Raw genomic sequence first — 25,838 nt, 5'->3', positions numbered from 1 at the left:
AATTTATTTGGAAGGCAGAGTTTCAAGGGGGAAAGAGAGAGAGAGAGAGAAAATATCAAGCTTCTATTCACTGATTCTCTCCCTCAATTAACAACAGCACCCAGAGCTGGGCCAGGCTGAAGCCAGGAGCTTCATCTGGTCTCCCTGTGGGTTCAGGGCCCATGGATTTGGGCTGTTCTCTGCAGTTTTCCCAGGCCCATTTCCCATTTCCTCATTTTACTGGAAAACTGGTACAGTGAGTCTGGTGTTGATGGCAGTTTACGAGACTGGATACGACAGTGAGAGTAGAAGGAGTGAAGTTTTATTTAAGTAATAAAAGGAGTCTGAGCGAACAGAGGGGTTGCTAGAATTAGGGAGACCAAGTCTTGCAGTCCAGGGATATTTGCTACTGTGAAGGCAGGGCAGATAAATGGATCCCTTTCTAACTCTTCCCTTTTGAAACCTAAATCCTTTTGTCCGTTGGCAAATATTTGTCAGGCAGGACTTTTGACGTGCTTTGTTTAGTGTGTCCATGCTGGCAAGGGGCTGCAGGATTGGAATCAGTCTGGTCTGCTTGTAGCTCGGACTTCCGTCATCAACAGGGAGTTGGATTGAAAGTAGAGCATCTGGGATTTGACTGGTGCCTGTGTGGGATGCTAGGGGATACCAGCATCGCAAGTGACAGCTTAATGCTGTTGGCAGCTTATGCCACAGCACTGTCTCCTTTTACTCGGTCTTAAATATGAATTGAGTGTAAGTTTTTCATCCTTATGAAAAACTCTTTTTAGCTTTTATCCTTGGTCATCTATGCTGATTTATTTTTCATATAAAAGAAGAGTCTATGTTTAAAATTTTCTTTTTATTGACATAATTGTTTTAAGTAGAAGTCCAGAATGAAGTTCCAGGCTCCTATACCTGGACCAACTCCAGCCATTGCAGCTATGTGGGAAGTCAGTCAGTGGATGGAAGATTTTCTCCTTTTCTCCCTCTCCTCCTCCCCTCCATCTCTCTACAACTCTACCTTTCAGATGATTAAATCTTGAAATAAAGAAAGAATTGTAGAAAGTGTCCCCCAGGTGTAGTGCTGAGGAGTTGTCTGATGCTCCTGTACATAGGAAGGCTGTGATGTGCCTTTCTGGGAAAACACTTGGTAAGCTTTGTTTAGGCTGAAGTGACGTACTTCCTGTTGGCATTGACCGTCAGTGTTGAGGGGCCAGCAACAGCGCGCGCGCGCACACACACACACACACACACACACACACACACACACACACACACACACACACACACACACTCTCTCTCTCTCTCTCTCTCTGGTGTGGATTGCCTGATGGTGGGATGAAAAGGTTGGGAGCAGAGGGGCTCCTGGGAGCCTGCCTCCCCCACCTTTTCTCCCAGCAGGGGGGCTGTGTGGATTTGCCTGTTCAGCGATTGCAGCTGGCTTGTTAGGTGCTAGTAACCAGAAGTGATTGTAGCTCCTGCGTGGTGTTGTAGCTGATAGAGATCAGTGTCAAGTCAGGCGTTTGGGGGAGGATGTATGTTCTGCCTGCTGGCAAGCCCGGCCCTGGGATTTGCCATGCCGTGCCCACCCCTGCTGGGTCGTATCCTTGGCTTGGATCCCTGCCTGGGAAGAGGAGTCAGTGTGGGGATCAGAGCAGCTGGGTTGGATTTCCACAGGCTGAAGGTCCCTCTGAGTGACAGGTCTGGACACTGCCCCACAAGCCAGCTGGCCCAGCTGCCATGATGGAACGCGAACCCCAAAATTGCCCTTCACCTATAGGATGAGGGGTTTCTGGCCCAGCCTCCCAGTGTGCCTAGCCAGGGAAGTGAGAGCTCCCCAGGGGAGTTCCCATGGGGATGTATCTCTGTTTCTTGGTAAGAGTTCTGTTTTTGTGGATCATCAATTTTGCTTCATTGTTCCAAACCTGCTGGGTCAGGTCCTGGCCAGAACAGGTTTTTTGAGGTAGGGAGGTTTGCAGACCTCTGGAGGAGGATCCTAAGGTACTCCCACAAAGAAGCCTCACCCTGCATCATGAAATGTATTTAACATGCGGCGTGTCCCATGCTGAATCAGACGCGTATGGAATTATAGAGTGAACTGACTGCTGCTGAAACATACTGCTGTATCCATACTTCACTGTGTGTGAATTTCCATTTTTAAAGCATTTCTGTATTCTGAAGAAATAAGGTCTTCCCCCCCGCCCCCAGGTCTCATACATTGTCTTGGTCCCTGTGTGATTGGTGCAGAATCGCTGTCAGTACCTGCTTAGGAAAAGGAAGAATTCTGGCTCTCTTCCATCTGCTTATTCGTTCTGCCCCTCAGGGAGCCTGCAGGCCAGACCCCTTAAAGTGCAGGTGTTGCGGCAGAAAGAGGGATACTGGGTAGGGAGCGGAGGGACGGCCTTGGAGGAGTCCTGCTGAAGGCGGTGAGGGGGTTTGGAGGGAAGCTGGGGCTGGACGGGCGCGGCGGAAGCTTGACAGCAGCTGTGGGAGCTGTCACCGCAGGGCTGGGAGGGTAGATAGTGCTGCTGATAAATGCCCCAGAGACGCAAGGAGGTGCCCAGTGTGAAAGGCACAGAGTGTTACTTGGGCAAGTTTAGACTCTGTCTGGGCTTGTGATGTGCCTCTGCCGCCTGTGGCTGCCGACTGCCTTCTGGAGTGATTGATTCCCTTGGCATTTACCAGGAGGGTGGCTCCGTGGTTTAGCGCCCCCTCACTCCCTGTCTTCTCCAGTGTTGAGTCAGTTCTCTCTCGTCTGCTTTCCAGTTATCTTGGCTTTCTTAAAAGAAATGGGAATAGCTGAGCTTGTGAAGTAAAACTTGCTGTTGATACGTGAGATATACATCAGCAAGGAGCAGATATAAATACGCCAGAAAAATAGCCACCCGAAAAAGCTCATGGTCAGTATTAAGGCATCAACCAGTTAATAGAAACTGTAAGACAAGTGGCCACTGCTTGGGCTTCTGCTGCTCGTGGCAGCCACGTGGGCTCACTCTGGTGAGGGTGGCTGCCACTGTGGTGGATGCTGTCGTCAGTGTCTCGGTGTGTGTGCGTGTCCTTAAAGTATCTGCATGACGAAGTATGGAGACACAGTACACCTGTGGATGTCCAGCCTGTCTTTCTGTCCACGAATAAGTCCCAGCTGGCTTTTGAAGTTGATATCCAGAGATCTGTATCGTGCTTCAGTGACTGTAGGGTGTGTGCTGGGACGTAATTTACACAGCCAGTTTTCACCGACAGGCACGTAGATGGAGTCCAGTTTTGTCGGTTAAGCAATGCTTCGGTGAGGGGTGGGTGTTGTGGCACAACTCGTTCTGTATGGAAGTTTGAGCCCTGGCTGTTCTGCTTCCATTCTAGTTCCTTGCTAATGTGCCTAGGCAGCCGTGTGTGACGGCATTAGTGCTGGGACCTCTGCCACCCACATGGGAGCCCTGGCTTCATCCCGGCCTGGGCCTGCATTTTGTAACTATTTAGGGAGTGAACCTGCAGCTGCAAGATCAGTCTCACTCTGTCTCTGCCATTCTGCCTTTCCAATAAATAAAACGTTTCTGAGAAAAAGAAATACTTTAATGACAGAAAACCTTCCTTAAATGTATATTTTTGTGCCCTTAAATGATGCTTCATATTTTAACAGTTTTAATAGCATTCTACTATTGTTGTTTTCATTTGTGTATGAAACATTATGTTTCATACAACTGTTTTTCCTCTTCCAGGGTATTTGAAAGCAAAAAACAGTTATATTGTGGTGCTCATGTATTCATTTCCTCAGGATTTTAAGAAAGGGACGATAGGGATGACTGTTGTGGCCTCCACTTGGGGTGTTTATATCCCATGTTGGAGTGCCTGGGATCCTATTCCGCCTCTGCTTCTGATTCAGCTTGCTATGAATGTGCCAAAGGAGGCAGCAGGTGATGGCTCGAGTGTTGGGATTCTGTCACCCGAGTGGGAGATCAGGTTGGAGTTCCTGATGTCTGGCCTGGCCTGGCCTGGCTGTTGTGGCTATTTGGGAAGTGAACCAGCAGATGGAAGATCTATGTGCATCTGTCTCTCTTTTGATAGAAGTGTTCTGATTTTTGCCTGTGGTGTTACCCGTCTTTATCTGCATAGAATAGAACTGCATAGAATTATACAGAGCATTCAGGCATGCGCGCGCACACACACACACACACACACACACACACACACACACACACGGGTACTTTGTTGTAAAGTCACTGCTTGGCATGCCTACATCCCATATCACAGTGCCTGGTTTGCGCCCCTGGTTCTCTGCTTCTAACCCAGCACCCAGCTAATACCCACCTTGGTGTGGCAGGCAGCAGGTGATGGTTCTGGTACTTAGGTTCTGACCACCCCCAGGAGAGGCCTGGATGAAATTCTGGGTACCTGGCTTCAGCCTGTCCCCTCCCTGCTGAGTCAACAGTGCTGGCTCCCTGTTTCTGTAATTTTGTCATTACAAAAAAATGATCATGGAATTAGAGGCAGTGTACAACTCTGAGTATGGCTTCTCCCCCCTCCACTGAGCTTAATTCTCCTTCCAGATTGTTTAGGCATCAGTACTTTATTCCTCTTTATTACTGAGTAGGTTTCGTGAAATGAATATAGCAGTTTGGCCACTCATCTTTTGATGGGTATTTGGGTTGCTTCAAGTTTTCATTTTTCTGTCATTAATGTACAAAATGCAGCCGCTGGGTTATATGGTAAACATGTTTATCATGGTCATTTCCATTTTACATTCCCACCAGCAGTGCATGGGAGCTCTAACTTCTCTGCCTTCTCCCCAACAGTTAGGGTTCTCATTGTGCTTTCTTCTAGCCATTCTGACAGGTGTGTAAAGGACCGCTATTTGATTTGGGAAGCAGGGAGACCAAGCCAGACAATGACAGTTTATAAATCCAGTCATTCTGTCAGTACTTTTTAGTGATAGTTCTTCTACAAAGTGCTGTTCTTCCTAGCGGTTTAATAATCTCACAATGCAGACTGTTGTGGTCAGCTTTTTGTTACTAAAACAAAATACTCTGAGACAGGGGCTGCCATTGTGGTGCAGTGAGTTAAGCCAGAGCTTGTGACACTGGCATCCCATTTGGGAGTGCCAGTTCGGTTCTCAACCGCACTGCTTCCAATTCAGCTTTCTGCTAATCTGCCTGGGAGAACAGCGAATAATGGCCTAAGTGCTTGGGCCCCAGTCACCCATGTGGGAGCTGGCTAGCTTGCTGGATGGATAGATAGATGAGTAAATAAACAGAACTAGTTTTTTTTTTAAAAAAATCCCTGAGAGAAGCCACTTAAAAGGAAAGTGGTTTATCTTGGCTCACGGCCCAAAGGTTCGTTGTCAGGTGCATTGGCTGTTGGCCTGGTCTCTGGTGGTGGTGTCCCTGTGGGCAGAGTCCTGAGCTGGCACCGGGCATCATGTGTATTATCCGACCCCAGGTGGTGTCTAAGGCAGCCTCCAGGATTTAACCATGATTACATTTCTAACTGCCCAGGCTAATTCAGACTCCTAAAAGCCCCACCTTCAGACACTGTAACTGCAGCAAGCTTCTGCCACCTTAATGCCATTAACATAGAACTTTGGGGAGCAGACCCTTCACATGTGGGCCTTTGGGAGATGTTTAACACCCATCCTGACACCCAGCCCTCAGGATGGTCTGAACAAGAAAGGAAGGATAACATATTTGAGTAGTCTCATTTCCATCTCCTCTTTGGTAAAGCAATTTTTAGGGAACCCAATTAATTGTATTAATATTTTCTTTATTTATTTACTTGAGAGGGTAGAAGGGAGGGAAGAAGAGATGAATAGAGGTAGAGAGCAGAGAGAAAGAAAGACAGCATCCATCCTCTTGTTTACTCCCCGCATACCCACAGTGGCCAGAACTGGGCCAGGAGGAAGTTAGGAGCTGCAAACTCAGTCCAGGTCTTTCATGTGGATGGGCCATTTCCGATGCCTCCCAAGATCTGTGTTAGCAGTAAGCTGGGGCCGGGAGCCAGATCTAGGTATGGAACGCTAACCTGGAGGGCCAAGGCCTGTCCTTAACTAGCTTTTTAAAAGACATTATAGGGGTCTGGTGCAATGAATCAGTGGCAAACTCTTCACCTTGCAAATGCCGGGATCCCATATGGGTGCTGGTTTAAATCCTGGCTGTTCCATTTCCCATCAAGCTCCCAGCCTGTGGCCAAGGAAAGCATTACAGGATGGCCCAAAGCCTGGGGACCCTTCACCTGTGTAGGAGACCTGGAAGAAGCTCCTGGCTTTGGATAGATTCAGCTCCGGCTGTTGGGGCCACTTGGGGAGTGAACCAGCAGATAAAAATCTTTGTCTCTGTCTCTTCTTCTGTTTGTAAATCTGCCTTTCCAATAAAAATATTCTGTGTATTTATCAATAACCTATAAAAATACTATTTTTTTATATCCTCGGCAAAACAGGTTTGCTCATTTTTTTTTCCATGTTACAAATTGATGGCAAACTTGATATTATATTTTTTCTATTGCAGTTGTTTAATTTTAAGTAAAGTGGATCTTTTGACATTGATTTTTAAAAAGTTTGGCCACTTGCTCATTAATTATCTTTACCCTCATTTCCATTAGGATATTGGCTTGTTCTGACATTTTATTTGTTGATTACTGCTTTCTTTGTGCTTAGAGCATTTCTTTTTTTACTTTAAGATTCTAAAAAATAGGTCCATCTCTTCTTGTTGTTGCCTCTCTCTGATTTTATTTTGTTCCATGGATGGCTTGTTTTCTTAAGGACTAGGGAAATCTGAGTTTGTCATTATGGATTTGTCTGTTCACTCCATACCAATAGCACAGTTTAAATTGCTGTAACTTGATTTTCCATGAACATTTTTATTACTGTAGTTTGAAAAATTGTGGAAATCATACCAGCTTATTCATGGGTGTCTTACTTTGTAATGTTTCAGTAATTGGTGCCACCAGTCTTTCTTCTCTTCTGACTTTTCTAACAAAGAATAGCAACTTTCTTTCTTCGTCCCCAGCCACCAATTCTCCTCATCTCTTTTCACCTCTTCTTCCTTTCCTCCAACCCTCTTAAAAAAATAAATAATTTTTTATAAGATGTATTTATTTTTGGATCAACACAATGGCTCAGTTGGCTAATCTGTCTGCAAGCACCAGCATCCCATATGGGTGCCAGCTGGTGTCCTCGTTGTACCACTTCCCATCCAACTCTCTGCTTGTGGAGTGGGAAAGCAGCAAAGGACAGCTCAAACCCTTGGGACTCTGTGCTTGCTTGGGAGAGATGGGGAAGAAGCTCCTGGCTTTGGATTTGGGTCAGCTTAGTTGTGGCCATTTAGGGAGTGAACCTGTGGACGGAAGATTGGTATCTGTCTCTCCTCTGTGTAAATCTGTCTTTCAAATAAAAAATAAATAAAATCATTTTAGGGAATAATACAATTTAAAGTTCCTCTGTTCCCAAGAAAAGAGCAGAGAAAAAGTATTTTGAAAACTTCTTTCGTTTCATTTACTTCAATCTTTTATGTTCTAGAATATTTTAAATGTATTTATCCCTGAGTTGATTCTTGTTGGTTTCTCTGTTGTTTCCTTTAAGGAATGCCTTTTGAATTTGATTAGTTTCTTTCTTTCTTTTTTTTTTTAAAGTAGGTCAAACCTGCTGGGGAAATGTCAGATTCTATAATCTGTAATAGCAGTTTTCAGGGAGAGTCAGCCTCCGTGAGCTAATGAGCTGTACTGGCCACTCTCCTTCAGGCAAATTGGATCACGGTTCCATCTCAAGTTGCTGTTGTTTAGTCACTGAGCATAAATTACTGCCCACTTCTGAAGAAAATGACAACACATTGACCAAAAGTAAACATTAATACTAATCTGGAGTTTTAAAATTGACAATGTCAACTCTTTCAATGTCATCTACATTTGGATAGTTGTTGATGAAGTGAGAAAACAGTACTACACTTAAAAAAAAATTATTTATTTGAAAGAAATACACCGAAAGAGGGAGTGACAGATAGATCTGCCATCTGCTGGGTCACTCCCAAAATGTTCCCAATGGCCAGGGCTAGGCCGTACTGAATGTCGGAACTTCAGCCAAGACTTTCATGTGGGTGCAGAGGCCCAAGGACATGGGCCGTCTTCTGCTGCTTTCCCAGGAGCATTAGTAAGGAGCTGGATTGGAAGTGGGGCAGCCAGGACTTAAACCTAGAAGTACCAAGATCACAGATTTACCTGCTGTGCCACAGGGTCAGCCCCCAGACTTGCCAATGTAGGTGAGTTTCTTAAGGTGTGCTTGTGCTGCCTGCCCAGCCTCTTTGGATCGTCCATTGTTCCTGGAAATGATCATTTTTATCTGCTGCTTGACTGACCATTGTTTATGCTCATACCTATTTTACTCCATGTAGCCACTGTTAATTGAGCTTCTGTGCGCTCTGTCTTAAGTGTTTAACATGTTAATTTCTAAGATTCACTGAACACTATTTTATAAGAGGATATTATATATATATATGTATATATATATATATATATATAGAGAGAGAGAGAGAGAGAGAGAGAGAGAGAGACCTGACATGTAATGTAATATGTTTAGCTTTCAGCTCTTTGCAGCCTTGGTCTATGCTATGGGCCTTATGGCATGTATGGGTGAAGGTGTAGGTTTAAGTGGGTGGTGGAAGGGTGTAGAAGCTGTAGTTGGGTGTCTTTGGGTTGGGGTTAAGAGGATGGGGAAGGGGGCCTGATGTGATGGCTCGGTGGTTAAATCCTTGCCTTGGATGTGCCAGTATCCCATGTGGATGCTGATTCGTGTCCCCACTGTTCCACATCCCACACATCCCATCCAGTTCCCTGCTTGTGACCTACAAAAGCAGTGGGGGACAGCCCAAAGCCCTAGGACCCTGCACCTGCCTGGGAGACCTGGAAGAAGCTCCTAGCTTCTGACTTTGGATTGATTCAGCTCTGACCTTTGTGGCCTCTTGAGAAGTGAATCAGTGGATAAAGACTTTTCTGTCTCTCCTTCTCTCCTTAAATATGATCTGCCTTTCCAATACAAAGAAATAAATCTTAGAGAGAGAGAGAAAGAGAGAGAGAGTAGAGAAAGATGGAAGTAGCCCTAGCTTTAGCAAACCTATCAACACTTCTAAAATACAGGGCTTCTAGAATATTCTTTCTTTTATAGTCTATAGTCTTTTTCAATGATTTCAGTATGTTTTTAAAGTTTAATTTTGTAGATGTTGGCTGAGCTGTTATTATTTGGTAGAATCTAGGGTCAGATTTTCTGGGAAGCATTGCAAATCAGACTTAATAAGAAATAATATTAATAACCAAAAAGTAGATTATCACGGGATTTGTTAAGCTCCTTAAACAAGATTATAAAGAGAATCCTCACCTTACTTTAGGGACATAATCCATCTTCAGGTTCCTTAAAACTACGTAATACAAACAGTATGCCAGCTGTAATTAAAACAGCATTCAGACTTTGGGCCCTTTTCATAGGCAATGTGTCATGTATGCTCTCAAATTTAGTGTAAGAGTTGTATGATATTCCTTGGTTATGCCACTTTCCAGGGCAAATTAATGTGGCTTGTAGATGTTGTGAATTATCTGAAACATACCAAAAGGCATGAATAATAACAGACTCACACAGTCCATCTGCCTAACATCCTGCTTAGAACATAAGAACATTAGCGGTACCACTGAGCTCCTGTGTACTCTTTCCCAGCTGCGTAATTATATGTCTGTCTCATAGATGGCAGTTAATCATCTTATCCCAGATATAATAAAAGCTGTGTATGTGAACCTGTACAAATGGTAGTAGACTCTGCTCTAAAACTTTCAAAATATTTTGAGAATATATTTGAGAAACAGAGGCGGGGAGAGTATGGTAAAGAAGACACACACACACACACACACACACACACACACACACACACACCGCTACTTTGTGTACTATCTTACATTCTGTGGTTCACTCCCCACTCCCTATGTACCTGTACTATCCCTGGCCAGAGCGAGAAGCCAGGCACTCAAACTAGGTCTCCCACGTGGGTGGCAGAAAGCCAGTTATTTGAACCTTCACCATTGCTGCCCAGGATCTGTATTAGAAGGAAGCTGGAATCCGGAGCTGGAGCTAGATGTTCAATCAGGACCATGTGGACTAGGCTGAGGGTGTCATAATCAGCATTTTAACTCCTAGTTCGAACATTTACCCCTACAACTCACTTTTTTCACTTAGCATAGTGTTTTAGAGATTCAGCCATGTTGATGTATGCAGTTGTAGATCCTTCATTTTTTCTGCATGTAATAGTCCAGTGTGTTAGTGTGCCATCATTTGCATGTTCATTTCTTGTTGATAAGCAGTTGGTTGTTTCTAGGTTTTTTTTTTTTTGCATGTGTATTAAATGAACTCTATTAATGTTCTTTTGCAGTTGTCCTTGTACACATATGTGAGAGATACCCAAGGGTACCTACTGATGAAAGAAATGCTGGATTGAAAGGTATGTGTGTATTACCTGATTGTCTCTGAAAGTAGAGTACCCATTTGGGTACTCATTGCACTGACTGGGTCCTTGTACTGTGCCCTGTCAATATCAGATATCATCAGACTTTGTCAATATGATGAATAAGAGATCTCATTGTTATTTTGAGTTTCTGTGGTTCCTAACAAGGGTAGTTTGGTAGTTGTCTTTCCTTACACTTAGTAGCATCCCATGTGGCTTTTCAGAATTACGGTAGATCCTCCATATGCATTAGTCCTGCATCTTGGGTTCAGCAGCCCTGGACTCAACTAAACAGGAAAATACCATAGAGAGACTCTCATCCATACATATATGTAGACTTTTTCTACTTGCTATTATTTCCTAAACATATAGTTTATCAACAAGTTGCATAGCATTTATACTGTATTAGGAATTATAAATGATTTAAACTTGGCTCTAGGTCGGTTCATTTTACCCGTATGTTTTGGAGACTGGGTTTTCAGGGTCTTTCTGGGTGATTTATCTTTCTTTTCAGGTGACCTTAGAGTAACTGGAGAGTCTAGATCTCTTTTCCCTGATACCCAAACAGGTAAGAGCTGTAAGTAGGCTACTAAGGACTCACCACAAGTGCTTAACCCAGCCTTGACCCAGAATCTTTCTACATGTCCACTTTTGGAAGTTCTCAGGATTCAGCCTTTTATTTCATCCAGGACCTTGGTAACTGGACTCTTACTCCTGCCAACATATTCCCTTCTCCTGAACTGGAAGGTACACCACAACAGCTGGAAGAAAGACATAAGTGAGGACATTGTTCTCTAAATGGAGAGAAAGACTGGTACAGCTGAGATACCTCTTCAGGAGCAGATACTCTGAGCTTAAACAAGAGCACAAGGAGTGATTTTGTTTTTCAAGATGTATTTATTTTTGTTGGAAAGGCTGAGTTGCAGAGAGGAGAGACAGAGAGAAAGATCTTCCATCTGCTGGTATACTCCTCAGGTAACCACAATGGCCAATGCCAGGAGCCATGAACTTCTTCCAGATCTCCCAGGCAGGTGCAAGGTCCAAGGCTTTGGACCATCTTCCACTGCTTTCCCATGCTATAACTAGGGAACTGGGTGGGAAGTGTAGCATCTGGGACGCAATCCAGTGCCCTTATAGGATCCCAGTGCATGAAGAGGGAGGATTAGCCAATTGAGGCATTGCACCAGGCCCAGGGTCTTAACGGGGATCAGAGTGAGTCAGGAACAGTGTGGCTGTTGATACAGTTCCTGCTTGTATTGTGGCTGGAACCCTTCTGAGAATGCTAGTATGCAAGCGGATTATCAGAGGGCGAGGTTAAGCATACACCTTATTTGCACACTGTTCTTGTAATTTCATGTAGAAGATAGAGAAAACTCTTCTATGCTAAGATAGACTTACATGCTGATCATTGTGGGAACTGAGGAGATGAGTTGTGATGCCTCTCCCTCCTGCAGTGACAGTAGTAATTTTTATGAAATCTGTCGTTGGAAGGTATCTGAACGACCTCCCTCTCCTTCAGTGCTTTTTAATTTGACCCAGAGAAGAAGCTGCAGAAAGTTTCAAGTATTCCCGTGTATCTTAGTAACTGAAGTCAATGGCATGAAATCCATCACCAAGAACTGACATGCACAGTAACTTGTGGGAAAGGAATGTAGAGAAAACTTTGTCTGTTTTGGTTCAGCCTGATAATTAGGGCACAGAATTAAGTATTCTGGGGTTCAAATGTGTAAATTGCAGTACAAGGAATTTTTGATGTGCTGTTTTAAAAAAAAATACAGTGAAGCTAGGCGAGGCTGTGCAAGCACTGTGCCTTTTCATAAAGAGCCTGGAGCATCATGGATTTTGGCACCTGTGGGAGATGCTGCCATCAAGTCCCCCGGGGTAACGAGGACTGACTGTTACTGTATAACATGGTTAGCAGTTACGTGCCAAGTTGGAAATAGCATTGGAATGGCTACTACTAAATAGAATCGTACCAGACTTGTGTCTTTAACACATTTAGAAACTTTGCAGATTTTTTTTTCTGAAAAGATAACTTTGGAATTATTTTTATAACATATTACAAAGTATGGGTGTTGAGTTAAATTTTTTGTTGTATATATTTTAATCTTGATAATATTTGCATATTTGATTAGGGTGTAAAGGATCAAGGGCTAGAGGAAAGTGGGTGAGACCATTGTTTTCACATTCTCTTCTTTCCTTCCTGTATCTGGGGGGAGGGGAGAAATAAGGGGAGAAGCCACACACAGCCTCCCAGCCATCCCAGGGTCCCCAGTGTGGGGCATGCTCCAAGGGTCCTGCTCAAGTGATTTTGATAGTTCAGCAGTTCTGTATTGTTGCTGATCTTGCCACTCCAATCACAATGAAATCTCTCCAGAGTCCTGGCTGACATAGCCCACCTTAGAGACTCTACTTGCCTAGGTATTCACTGCCAAGTCTTGGCTGGGGTAGTTGATTGACTTGTTCTGTCCTCCATCTTTTGTTATGGTACCAGGTATCCTCTGCAGGCTCCAATGTACTGCCATTTCTTCCATGTGCTTCCTAATATGTTGTCCACTGCTTCAACTAAGCCACTGAGGAGGCCCAGGTCTGACACATGCACTCCACGGTCAGGCCTTGGAACCTGCAATTCTCTCCATGGTTGAGGTTCTGAGTCCAGTGATTCAACTGGGGGGATTCCCAAAGACACCTTATGTGAGGTGATCCCAGACTTGGTTCTTGTGTGTGCTTGTCAATACAGGGTCTGGCACAGTCCATTGCCCAAATCAGCCTATATGCGCACTGATAGTTGTAATTGCTGGGTCAGTTGTTTCCAGCATTGACCTCTATGCAAATGAATGGGTATTGTAGTCCAGCCCAATCCTGACCACCGCAAACTCAGCCTCCACACAAACTAGTGGGAATTGTAGCCTAGTGGGAGCGACCCGCAATAAGTGCCACTGCGCCTACCCTCTACCCTGATTCCTGTGCTTGCCACTGGTCTGGTCTGTCCCACATCCCATTCAGCTCTCATATATGTCAGTGTTCAACCCAACCAACCCCACTATCCAGCCCACACATGTATCGGCAGGTACCATTCTCTATCTGACCATGCCTGTCCCTAGACCTGGTTCTTGGGTTCACCAGTGGGAATGGCAATCCACGAGGGAGGTGCCCACTATTCTCTTCATGGGCTCATTCCCACTCCCGAATCTTGCACTGTCTAGGTGATACTGTAGTTGAGCTTGACAAAATTTCCCCCTACTTGCATCTGGCAGCTGATGCTACGGCAAAGCCCAATCAACCCCCACACACTTTGACTTCTGCATGTACTAGTATGTACAGTCTGCCTAGCCTAGTTTGTCCTTGATTTAGCTTAAATGCAGGCCAACAGGTGTTATAACCCTGCCCGACCTGGACTGCCCCCAATCCAAAGCTCTTACGCTCACCAGTGGGAATAGTAGCCCATCAGGGGAGCTCCCTGCAGCCCTCTAACGGGTTAGCCTGCTCTCCCCTAGGTCTCACGTGTGCTGGTTGTGTGCTCTGGCGCAGTCTGGTATGGCCTGCCTCACCTCTGCATTTGCCAGTAGGTGCTGTAGTCTGGCCCAGTCTGGTCCCTCCCCAGTTCCAGCTCATGCTGGTGGGGAAAAAAGCTCAGCCAGTCAAGACAGTCCCCAGTCCTGGCCCTAATGTGGACTGGCTGGTATTGTGGCCCAACCCAGCATGACCCACACATCATTCTGTTTCTCAGAATTGCCAGTGGGTGATATGAACTGGCCCAGCCTGTCTTGCTCCAGACCTGAGCCAAAGGTAAGCCTGTAGGTACCATTACCTGGCCTATTCTGGGCTACCCCCTTTCTTGGTTCTTGCACTCACCTGCAGGAACTGTGTCCCAACAGAGGAGTTTCCCAAGCTCCCCCATCAAAACCTCTCCTAGTGCCAGATCTCGCGTCACAAATGGGTTCATACGCCAGCCCTGCTTAGTCCACCTCTGTTCTAGCAGGAACAGTAGCCTTTCCTAATTGATCCTCATCCGTTCTGGTTCTTAGTGTTGAGTGCTACCACCCAGCCAAGCCTAGTCCACTCCTAGTCCACATGTCTTGCCCTCGAGGCACCTCTGTGCCAAGTAAGCCTTCTACCACTCATACCTCTGAGACCTTCACAGTACTATCCAGGATCCCTGAGTGGACAGGCACAATCTTGGTCCCTTTTTGGGTGCCCTGGAACCCAGTATCCACTTGGGTGTTCTGTTGGTAGTCATATAGCATGGAGGGGAAGGCAAGTATGCAGAAAGCTGAGGGCAGAATATGGCCTAGGTCCCCGTAGACAATTGTGGGATGATCTCATTTAGACAGGTTTTTGCATCTTCTGCTGCAGGGACTTCTCCACATGGCTCCAGAAGAAGTGACCATCACAGTCCGTCTCATTCGTTCATTTGAACACCGCAACTTCAGACCTGTTGTGTATCATGGGGTTAACTTGGACCAAACTGTAAAGGAATTTATAGTATTCCTAAAGCAAGGTAGGCAATGTTACATTTGGGTTTATTAGTATTAAAAAGTTGACTATGACATTAATAAACATCAACTTTCAAAAAATATATTTATTTGAGAAGGAAAATGAGCAAACTCTCCCATGTAGTGTTTTTCTCTTTTTCCTCAAATGGCTGGAATGGCCAGGCTCAGCCACAGCCAAAGCAGGAGCTGGGAACTCACTCCGGAACCTTCCACATTGGCAGGGGCCCAGCTGCATGAGCAGAGTGGGGGCTTGAACCCAGGCACTTCAGTATGGGCTGCTGGCACTCCAGGCAGGGTCTCAGCCTCTAAGTCAAGGGCCTATCCCAATCATCATCATCTCTTACAAATGTTACAGATAATAGTTTTTGAAAGATACTCATCTGGACTCCAAGTCAAGTGCCAGGTGTGTTTCTGTCCCAGGCCTCCAGGAGCATCCCCTGGGGTTTCTCATTGAATAGCATTGCTCAGTTCAAACTAGAGACAGCAAGAAGGGAAAGGACTATTTGGGACCTTTGGAATTGCCGTTCAGGAGACCTGAGTCTAGCTAGCTCAGAATCTGTGTTCTGAGGAAGGCAGAGAGTGGGAGCTTGTGCCAGCACTGTTGCTTTATTACCAAGCAGTATAAAAATTCTTTTGTGAAGAATCTTGTATTGGAACTGAGAACTGGCTGAGAGATGGGGGCCATGTGACTAAGGAACAGCCAGAAAAGAATGCATAGACTTAGTAAAAAATAAGTAAGTAAGTAAATAACTAAAGAAGTTGTCAGTGCTGAGAATTTTTTTTTTTTTGTAAAAAAAAGATATATTTGTTGGAAAGGGAGATATACAGAGAGAAGGAAATAGAGAAAGATCTTTTGTTTGCTAGTTCACTCCCCAAGTGGCCACAACAACCAAAGCTAAGCTGATCTGAAGCCAGGAGACAGAAGCTTCTCCTGGTCTCCTACACAGGTGCAGGGTCCTGAGGCTTTGGGCTGTCCTCTATTGCTTTCCCCGGCCACAAGTAGGGAGCTGGATGAGAAGTGGATCAGCTGGGACGTGAACCGGCACGCCTATGGGATCTTGGCACACCGGTCCCAATACTCAGAGAATCTTGTGGGGATGGAAGAAAAAATTTTTTTTCTTGCCTTCGTCTTATCAGGAAAGGCTAGCAAGAGAAATAAAACAAGTTTGTTAACTTGTATTTAAAGAGGAAAATAATCAAGTTTATTAGCATGCATATTCTCCACAAGGGAGACACCAGGGGATGGGTAACTGCTCTAAGAAGTGGCTTTGAATTCCCGTTCCTAAAGCATCTTCAACAAACAATGCTGACTTTTTAGATAAAAGACAAAGGACATTGAGTGTCTGGTGGCTGTGAGACCGCAGTGGATCTCTCGTTTTCTCTGCAAAAGAGGGGAGACAAGGCAGCTTTCGTCTTTACAGATCCCTGTCCTGCTTTTCAGCTTACAGAAGGAGGGCAGAGAGCTCTCCGCATCCTCTCTGCATCCCCCCAGACAGTCTGTACACCATGGAGGCATCTTTTGGGGTGACCTGTTCTGGTCCCCACAATATCAACCACAGAGTGTCCTGCTTCTAAGAATATCTTACTCTAGTGTGTTCAGGTTTCAGAGTAGGAGGTCAGTGCCCTCCAGTTTCTACTTCACCACCTTTCTGTGTTTGAGGGGTTACAGTGTTTCTTGTAGGTACAGCAAGTGCTGTCATTCTTCTGAGAGTCCTTGATAACAGGACAGAATCTTCCAGCTGCCAGAGTCCCAGCCTTAGATGTCTTTTTCCCAGGCTCACTGTGTTCTCTGCCAGGTCCCACGAGCTGCCTCCTGGGTGCCTGGGTCCTCAGGCCTGCTCCCATCTCTCCCCAAAGTAATAGCACAGCTTGCTTCCCTTGTCCATGAGGGGATGTGTGTCCTGCCCATTAAAAGGTGAACTTTTGGGGAGCAGATTTCTTTTGAGTTGTGTCCAGACCCCTCTTTTGTCATGTGATTGCCCCCTGATGGAGGGCATGCACCTGCCTTGATGGCTCATGTCCCCAACAGAGACAAGTTAGCTTGATAGTGAGGGCTTCTTTTTGAGATAATAATCATAATGGCAGAGGTAACATCACTGTGTTTCAGGTACTGTGCTAAGAACTGTACCTGGTTTATCTTGCCTTATGGCAGCCTTCCAGATGAATAACCATTCCTGACCCCATTTTGCAGATAAAGAAACTAGGGAACAGAGAGACTTAAGAAACTGTCCTCTGGTTACGTGGCTAAACAAAAGCAAGCACAGCAAACCAAGTCCGGGCAGTTAGACTACAAGATCTATGCTCTTTAAAAAAACTCACTAAATCACCTTTCCATTCTTCATTCTTCTGTATTGCTTGCTTCTGCTCCGAAATGAGAAGATTCACTCCGTCTCAGTCTTTGAGTGTAGCTCATTTGACTGTGAGTGTTTGGAGTACTGAAAGTGAGGAGGTTGGCCCAACAACGCGGCATAGTGCATTCCATCCAGACAGAGAGGGCCATTGCCACGAACATCTCCTGGGGTTATTCTAGAGGCCTTCTTTCCTTTCATACTGTTCTTTCTCTTACCATTGTCACAGACAGAGAGGAAGATCTTCCATCCGATGATTCACTCCCCAAGTGAGTGCAACAGCTGGTGCTGTGCCGGTCCAAAGCCAGGGACCTAGAACCTCCTCCAGGTCTCCGGCACAGGTGCAGGGTCCCAAAGCTTTGTGCTGTTCTTGACTGCTTTCCTGGGCCACAGGCAGGGAGCTGGATGAGAAGTGGAGCTGCCGGGATTAGAACCGGCGCCCATATGGGATCCCGGCGCATTCAAGGTGAGGACTTTAGCCGTTAGGCCATGCTGCTGGGCCCTGTATAGACTTTCTAACGGGAAAAAAAGGGGGCAGGGGGAAATTGTTCTCTCACCATCATTCTAGATGCAGTGGACTATCTGCCAAGTTCACCGCATAGGTTAGGGGTTGACGCATGACGGCCACTGGTCCATTCTGACCTGCCACTTGTTTTGTCGGCCATGCCCTTTCAGTCATGCGTTGCTGCTGCTATTTGGCACAGAAATTGCACAGGTGGCTGAGTTTGCTGACTCCGGCGCAGTGATCAGGCCTCACTGCATCACGGGGCTGGTGACACGCCATCCTTCAGATGGTTCTGTTGTAAAGGTATTTCTTAATGTTCTGTGTTGAAGGATAGAGAAGGCTTGGTTAAGGGGGACAAATGCCATGAGGGAGGAAGGCTAAGTCCTGTTTTTCCATAGCACAGCTGGGTGACCCTTGTTAGCATCACCTATGGTGTTTTGCAAGGCAGCCAGAAGAGAAGATGGTAAATGTTCCCAGCCCAAGCAATGCCAGATGTTTGGAATGACACCTATCTTATCCTGATTTTTTTCACCACACATTATATACATGTTTTTATACTCTACCTTATAAACATATAGAGTTACTATGGGTGTATACATTTTTTTTGAAAGCTCAATACAAAAAAGCTAAGTACAGTGTGATTGCAACCACATGACCTTGTGGAAAAGGCAAAACTATGGAAGCAGTCACAGGTGAGTGGTTGTCAGGGTGAAGGTGGAAGACGGCTGAGATAAGAAGAGGAGAGTGTTAGGTCTGTCCCATTCTGGGCCCATGAAGATTAGTCACCAAGTTAGCCAATTCTGTGGTTTTGTATTTTCCTGTAAGTCCTTAGATGTAGTTCCAGTACAGAATGAATCATTATAAATTATACCACTTCAGGAATGGCCCTTATGGGGCACTGGGTTACGCTGCTCATTAGAATGCCTGCATTCCCTGTCAGAGTGAATGGTTTAAGTCTTGGCTTTTCCACTTCTGATCCAGTTTCCTGCTGATGTGTCTGCTGGGGGGAGGTCAGGCAGAGGGCTGCACACAATGACCTGGGTATGTGGGAGACCTGGGTAGAGTTCCTCCTGGCTTTGGCCTGGCCCAGGCACTGCCCTTGCAGGAATTTGAGGAGTGAGCAAATAGAAGATATTCTCTTGCTCTCACTCTCCCTCTCTCTCTCTCACTAGTTCATTCTCTCTCTTGTGGCTCTGCCTTTCAAATAAACACCTTTAAAAAAAAACATTGAAGCACTGCAAGGGCAAATAGATGGATGAACTAAGTAAGTGGGAGATCAGAAGGCATACAGAGTGTGAACATTAGAATCTGGTTGACATTCCTAGAAACCTGTGTGCAACATTGGAACATACATGTTCCTCTCAGTTGCATGAGGGTATTCTTCCAGAAACCGTGTTCCAAGCTGTGAAGCAAGTCTCAGTGAATTTAAAGGGATTCAACTCATGTAGGGCTATGTGTTCTGGCTACCGTGGAATCGGGCTAGAAGCCAGGAACTGAAAGCGCTCTGAAAAAAATCTCTAAGTATATTGGAACTCAAATAACACATTTCTAAATAGCCATGGATCAAAACAGAGATTGGAAAGGGAAGTATTTTTGTTTAAATTTTATTTATTTATTTATTGGAAAGGCTGATATACAGAGAGAAGGAGAGACAGAAAGACTTTTTCCATCCACTGTTCACTCCCAAGTGGCTGCAATGACCGGTCCTGAGCCGATGAGCTGATACAAAGCCAGGAATAAGGAGTTTCTTTCAGGTCTCCGACACCAGTGCAGCGTTCCAGGGCTTTGGGCCATTCTCCACTGCTTTTGTAGGTCAGAAGCAGGGAGCTGGATGGGGAGAGGAGCACCTGGGACTCGATGGAACACCCATATTGGATCCTGGTGCATACAAGGCGAGGATTTAGCCACTGAGCTGGGCCCCAGGAAAGTATTTGGAATGCAGTGAAAAGGCTTGTGCATCTTTCTACCGTTTTGTGTGAAATAGGCCCTGAAGAAAGTCCTACAATGTCTGAAAGAGGTGTCAAGTTCAGTGATTCCAGACGGGTATTAAGAAACCAGGAATAATAATGGTCTCACCCACCTTCCTGTAGCCCTTGACCCTTATCACCCTAATTAAATATGTAAAAAGAATCAAAAACAAGCATTTAAACAAACAAACAAGCAAACAAACAAACAAATCTTTAAAAAAAAGAAACCAGGAACAAACCAAACAGAATAAAAGACATGACAAAGACCACAGCAGAAAGTAGAAAAATCACAGAGAAGATCACTAACAGACCAAGTTGGTTCTCTGAGAGCAAGAAAGTTGAGAACGCACTAGCCAGACTGATGAGAGGGCAGGACCCACGTTACCAGAACCAAGTGCCAGTTGTGATGTCACAGATGTTCTAAAAAGGAGAAGGGGTATTTGTAACAATTCCATCAATGCATATGTTGTTCTAGGTGAAGTGAACAGATACCTTGAAAGACCCAAGCAAGGCTTCCCATCAAGGAAAATGCAGGCCTCAGTGGCTCTGCTGGTAAACCCTACCAAATGTTTAAGGAGGAAATAAGCCTGATTCTACAGAAATTCTTACCAAAAAAATTCTCTTAAAAAAAAAAATATGGTGGGGGACAGGGAATGTTTCCTGTCCCCCACCCAGAGGCCCATCCTTACCTTGATGTTCAAAGTCTTGGAAAACCCTAGGCAAACTCCATCATGATTAGAGATGTAAAGATTCTTAACCTAACTTTAGCAAGTCAAATACAGCAGTATTTTAAAAGCATAAAGAATACATTCTGATTGTGTTGGGTTTAACCTATGAATGCAGGGCCGAGTTCATCGAAAAAAAAAGTCAATGAGATTTATCAAATTAAATAACTTTTAAAAGGAAAGAACTATATGATTATTTTTATCCATGAAGATAAAATCCATTCCTGCTAAAAACTTACTGGAGAACTAGGAATAAAAGGGAACATTTCTCTGCCGGATTAAGGGTGTTCGTGAAGAATGGAGAGCTGACAACACAGCTAATGGGGAAGGGTTGGAGACACCTGCTCATATCACTCCCTTCCGCCTCACGCTTACCTCAGGTCTAGGTAGTTCCTTAAAGCAATAAAGAAATAAAAATCATCATCCCCATTAGAAAGAAAGAAAAGGGCAATGTGAACAGCTAGATAGAAAAGCCTACAAAATCCATAAAAAATACTGTTGGAACTAATAAGCTGGTCTTCATGTGCATGTGAGGTCAGAATACAAAAGTCAGGTGTATTTCTGATTACTGGCAAAACAAAATTTATAACCATCAAAACCCATGAAATACTTTGGATGTATTTGACGGAAATGCACTGACATTGAAATTTCTCAACATCACTGAGAGAAACTGTAAAACATCTAACCAAATGGGGGAAGGCCTACTCGTGTTCCTGGACCAGAGGGCACAGCCCTGTTAAGAAGCCGTGTCTCCTCACAGTGGTACATACCCTCCAGTCCCATACAGCAACTTCACTGCACTCCCCTTCAGAGAACGTGGAGCTTATTCTCAAATTTGCAGGTGAAGGCAGAAGACCTAAAATAGTCCACACAACTCACAGAAAAGAGGAAACTTATCGAAGCTGTTAGCACTCCTTGGATCCATGCCCGCACTGTAAATCCAGGATAATCAAGATAGAAATACGTATCATGAAAGACAAAGTCCAGAAATAGATAAAAGCATGTTCAGTTGATTTTTGCTCAAGGCCATTTAGGGGAAAGGATAGTCTTTCCAGAAAGGCACAAGTACAGTTGGATAACCACATGCAAATAAACAAAACCCAATTCATCCTTCATACTATGTACAGAAATAAGTCAAAAATTGCCCAAGACCTAAATGAAAAAGCTGGAACTGTAAAGCATCTAGAAGAAAATATAGGGGAAAAAATTAGACTTTGATATTCATTTCTTACATGCAGTGTAGTAAGCCCAAACTATAAATGAAAAAATTAAATCAGGCTTCAGCAAAATTAAGAACTTTTGCTTTCAAAATACATGGTTAAGGAAATAAAACAGAAAAGTAGGTATCCAGTATTGTTACATAGCAGGTTAAACTGCTCCTGGGATGCCAGCATCCCATGGGGTGCTGGTATGAGTTATGGGTGCTCCACTTGGGATCCAGCTCCGTGCTAACGAGCCTTGGGGGTGATACGGGAGGCCTCAGGCCTCTGGCACCCGTCTAGGAAACCCGTCTGGAGTTCCGGGCTGTTGCTCAACACTCAGTGCTCTTGTCGGGTGTTTTAATGTGTGTTTCTGCTACCCTCTTACCACGCTGTAATGTCTTTAGTGACTTCTCTCTGCACCTGCAGAAGACAGCTGCCTTGGTTTCCAGCCTTCCCGGGGCAGCAGAGTGGCAGTCAGGTCCAGCTCTTGACATCTGGAATGGCCTGACCAGCTTGTGCTCCTGGAGCCTCAGTGTTCTCCACTGTGCTCTGAATATTCATTCCTGAATCTTTTTGAGCCCAGGCCATGAATCTTTTTAAACCACACGATGAGTAGCTTGTATCCCCTGCCCTCACGGAACCAGGCCTACCAACCTGTTAGGGGCCAGACGCTGTGCTAGGTTTGGAGGAGATGGCCTGTAGGATTCTAATCTCAGGGAGTGTATTAATTAGTAGAGAAACCAAAATAAGTAAATGGACAAACTGCAGTTGTGAGAAAAAAGACAAAGCAGGAGGGAGATGACATCAGAGGGAAAACCCTTCTTTAGGCAGGTGAACAAGACAGCCTGGCCAAGAGGTGAAGGAAAGAGAAAAGGTGCTCTCACTCATCTTGGTCACTGCCTCTCTCTCTCTCTCTCTCTCTCTCTCTCTCTCTCTCTCTCTCACACACACACTCTCTCTTTCTCTGACTCTCCAGTCTAGGTAGAACAGGAAGCTGGCTTGATTTCTCTTCAGAGCCTATATCTCTTAACTGGTAAGGGCCCGTCCCTGCCCCCTTCAGGGAATGTCATCGTTCCAGCCTAGGGAATCTGAATGCCACTGCAGTAAGTGGATCTAGTGCTCCTGTCTGATGCATGATGGACACTTCTTTGGCCCCCTAGTTCATAAGTGAGTGAAAGATGTGGATGAAATGAAGTGTGTGTGTCCTGGCGAACCTATGCCATGGGGTTTAGGGTGGTACCTGCCCAGCCAGCCCTGCTCCCAGGATGTTCTTTGACCCACCGGGATTCACACACTGGGAAACCTCACCTCTGCCCTCAGACTTTGACCTGTTCATATCTTTAGGTCCTCCCGTTCTGGGCTGGCATTCCCCTTTGACACTGTGACACATTGGAACTGAGGGTTGGAACCCCCCCTCCCCCTTGATGGATGCCACAGTGCCCCCGGTGGGCCTGCTTCTCTCAGCTGCTGTCACCTTTCAGACCCCATGCCTGACTAAGAATCATCTTAAACAGTTTTTGATTTATGTTTATCTTTTGCATGTCAATACCCACTTTTCTCGCCACCAGTTTTCCCACCAAAGAGATTGTCTTTTTTCCAACATGTGTTCTTGGCTACTCTGCTCAAGGAACCTAGTGTGTATGTGATTCTGTTTTCACTGGGGTATTTGACATCTTACAGGGCAGATGTTTGCCTAGTCGTTAAGTTGTGGATCAGGGTGCCCCGTTGAAATGCCTGGGTTTGACTTCCTGCTCTGTCCAGTGCAATTCCTGAGGAGCAGAAGTAATGGCTAAAGTAGTTGGTTTCTTGACACTCACGTGACCTGGAGTGAATTCCCAGCTTGAAGTTTCAGCCTCTGCTGGTATTTAGGGCAGTGGACCAATTTGACGGGAATCAGTTCTCTCTCTCTGTCTCCTTACCCCCACCTTCCTCTTTCTCCCATCCCCCACTTCTCTAATAAGTAAAGGAGTTAATTTTCTAAAGTTTCCTTTAGATGTTTTGTTTAGTTTTTTTGAATGCATAATATATTCATGTGGGTTTAACATGAAAACACACTCCCCAGTTGTTGGCAAATGCCTAGGTCACCTTGTAGCTAGGCAAGTGTCACACTTCTGGAAGAAAAGCAGCCAGTAGCTGGCTGGCATTCTGGGTCTGGTTCATGCCAGCTCTGTGTTCACTATGCCAGTGTACCAGCATGGCTGCTTATTCTTTACTGTTAAGTCTGAACATAAACTCTATGGAAAATAAAAAATATCTCACAAACTTATGAAATATATCTCAGATGTACATGGACATTGCTATATTTAATAAAATGCCAGTTCTTTTATAGCGTTACTAAATTCATTCAGTTAATGACAACTCAGCATATTATGGATGGTCTATTGTTTTATTTTTTTATGATTTGTTTTAGATGACTTTTAGATTTTGATGGCATGCTAGCATCATTTTATCTTCTCGAAGTAACCTAGTCTGCAGATACAAGCGAATCAAACGATTATGTGTATACTGTGGGTAGCTATTAAAATATTTTGTAGTAATAATAGGCTTTTTTTCTTGTAGATATACCTTTAAGGACCAGCCTGCCACCACCATTCAGAAATTACAAATATGGTAACCAGTTTTGTTCTTTTAAAATGTAGATTGATACAGTTTTGCATTAGTTGTTTTGTTGTTTTAATTTTTTTAAGTGAATTGACTGACTATACAAGGAAACCAATTTGGGAGTTTGTTTAGCAATACAGAGTTTACATATTGTTGAAGTTAACTGCAATAGGGACATAATTGTGAGAAACGGTGTTTTTGGCAAAGCCTCTAAAATGGGTCTCTTTGCCAGGTAATTTGAGAAGGAAAACTAATTGAAGATGAAGAATGGAGAGATCTAACATTTGGAAGGGTAATAACATGAGCCGGTTCAGTAACAGTTTTGCTTGTTGTTGTTTGCGATTTGAAAATGTCGTGGTAAAGCGCAGAAGCTGGGTGCAGTAGCCTTGTATAAAGGCAGCATAGTGACAAACCTTCAGAGCAGTGACACTCACTGAACTTTACTTAAACTTACAACACACCTAATAAATATTTCTGTTAGTTAGCAGAATCAACTTTAAAGCATAATATTTGTACCGGATTAGATTACTTTTTGGAAAGGCTATTCATTCTGGTCTTGTTTAATAAAATGACTTATGACCTGAAGTCATTTGAAATCACAATCTTGGACCCAGCACAGTGGCCTAGTGCTAAAGTCCTTGCCTTGAACACACTGGCATCCTGTATGGGCGCTGGTTCTAATCCCAGCAACTCTGCTTCCTATCCAGCTTCCTGCTTGTGGCCTGAGAGGGCAGTAAAGGGTGGCCCAAAGCCTTGGGACCCTGCACCCATGTGGGGGACCCAGAAGAAGCTCCTGGCTCCTGGCTTTGGATTGGCTTAGCTCTGGCTGTGGCAGCCACTTGGGGAATAAATCCTCTCTGTCTCCTCCTCTCTATATCTGACTTTGCAATAAAAAAATCTTTTAAAAAATCTTTATTTATTAATTATCATCATTATTATTATTATTATTATTTTATGATACAGTTCCATAGGCCCCTGGGATTTCCCTTATACCCTCCCCCACTCTCCCCACCCCCGAGTTCCCCTATATCATTACTAAAATATAGTTTTTCATACACAGTCATATGTCCATTATTGCTGGTATGGACAATGGCAGAGAGTCCAGCATCCTGTTGTTGTATAGTAAACAGTTTCATTGGGAGTCCATCTTTAGTTTGGAAGTAGAGATGTATACTGCATTGTGTTCTCACATCTGGATATGTTAGTGTCCAAAAATAAATAAATCTTAAAAAGGAAAAAAAGAAACCAGTCTTGACTGTGTATATGCATTTTAACCACCTGGGACTGATTGTGGGGTCCAGAGGGGGCAGGCAGGCAGACATTGGAGGTGCTGAATGGAATGTACGTTGATTTAATGGACTTGAGGAATTTACATACTCAATATCAAATAAGAGAAAGGAAGAAAAAAATGCATAGTTCAGGCAAATACGAAATTCCTCGATTGTGACTCTTGTGACTTTGAAAGTAGAATGCCCTGAAACACAGCCTTGAACCTGAATCCCTGCTGTTAGCCATGGAGATAGATCCACAGGGTTCCCTTTAGCGTGGTATTTGC

At 44.5% G+C, this 25,838-nt stretch overlaps 1 protein-coding gene across 5 annotated transcripts in view; it reads left to right on the top strand.

Moving 5' to 3' along the window:
* Positions 1-25,838, top strand: part of CUNH2orf76 (chromosome unknown C2orf76 homolog) — a 56,861-nt gene that overhangs the window by 10,424 nt on the left and 20,599 nt on the right. For 3 of the 5 annotated variants that reach the window (XR_005883705.1, XM_040979121.1, XM_040979122.1), the window contains exons 2-4: positions 10,368-10,436; positions 14,796-14,940; positions 24,242-24,292. Coding sequence is in view for 4 of the 5 variants with exons in the window: in XM_040979121.1 (XP_040835055.1) it covers positions 14,808-14,940; positions 24,242-24,292 (184 nt within the window). In the remaining variant the exon portion in view is untranslated. Of the gene's footprint in view, positions 1-10,213; positions 10,437-14,795; positions 14,941-24,241; positions 24,293-25,838 lie in introns of those variants that run through there. The other 2 variants (XM_040979123.1, XM_040979124.1) reach the window with 2 other exon arrangements.

Source organism: Ochotona curzoniae, unplaced genomic scaffold (assembly GCF_017591425.1).
Source record: "Ochotona curzoniae isolate NIBS_2020 unplaced genomic scaffold, NIBS_Ocur_1.0 contig_3037, whole genome shotgun sequence".
Taxonomy (NCBI): domain Eukaryota; kingdom Metazoa; phylum Chordata; class Mammalia; order Lagomorpha; family Ochotonidae; genus Ochotona; species Ochotona curzoniae.
This window is presented reverse-complemented; position numbering and strand designations above follow the sequence as displayed.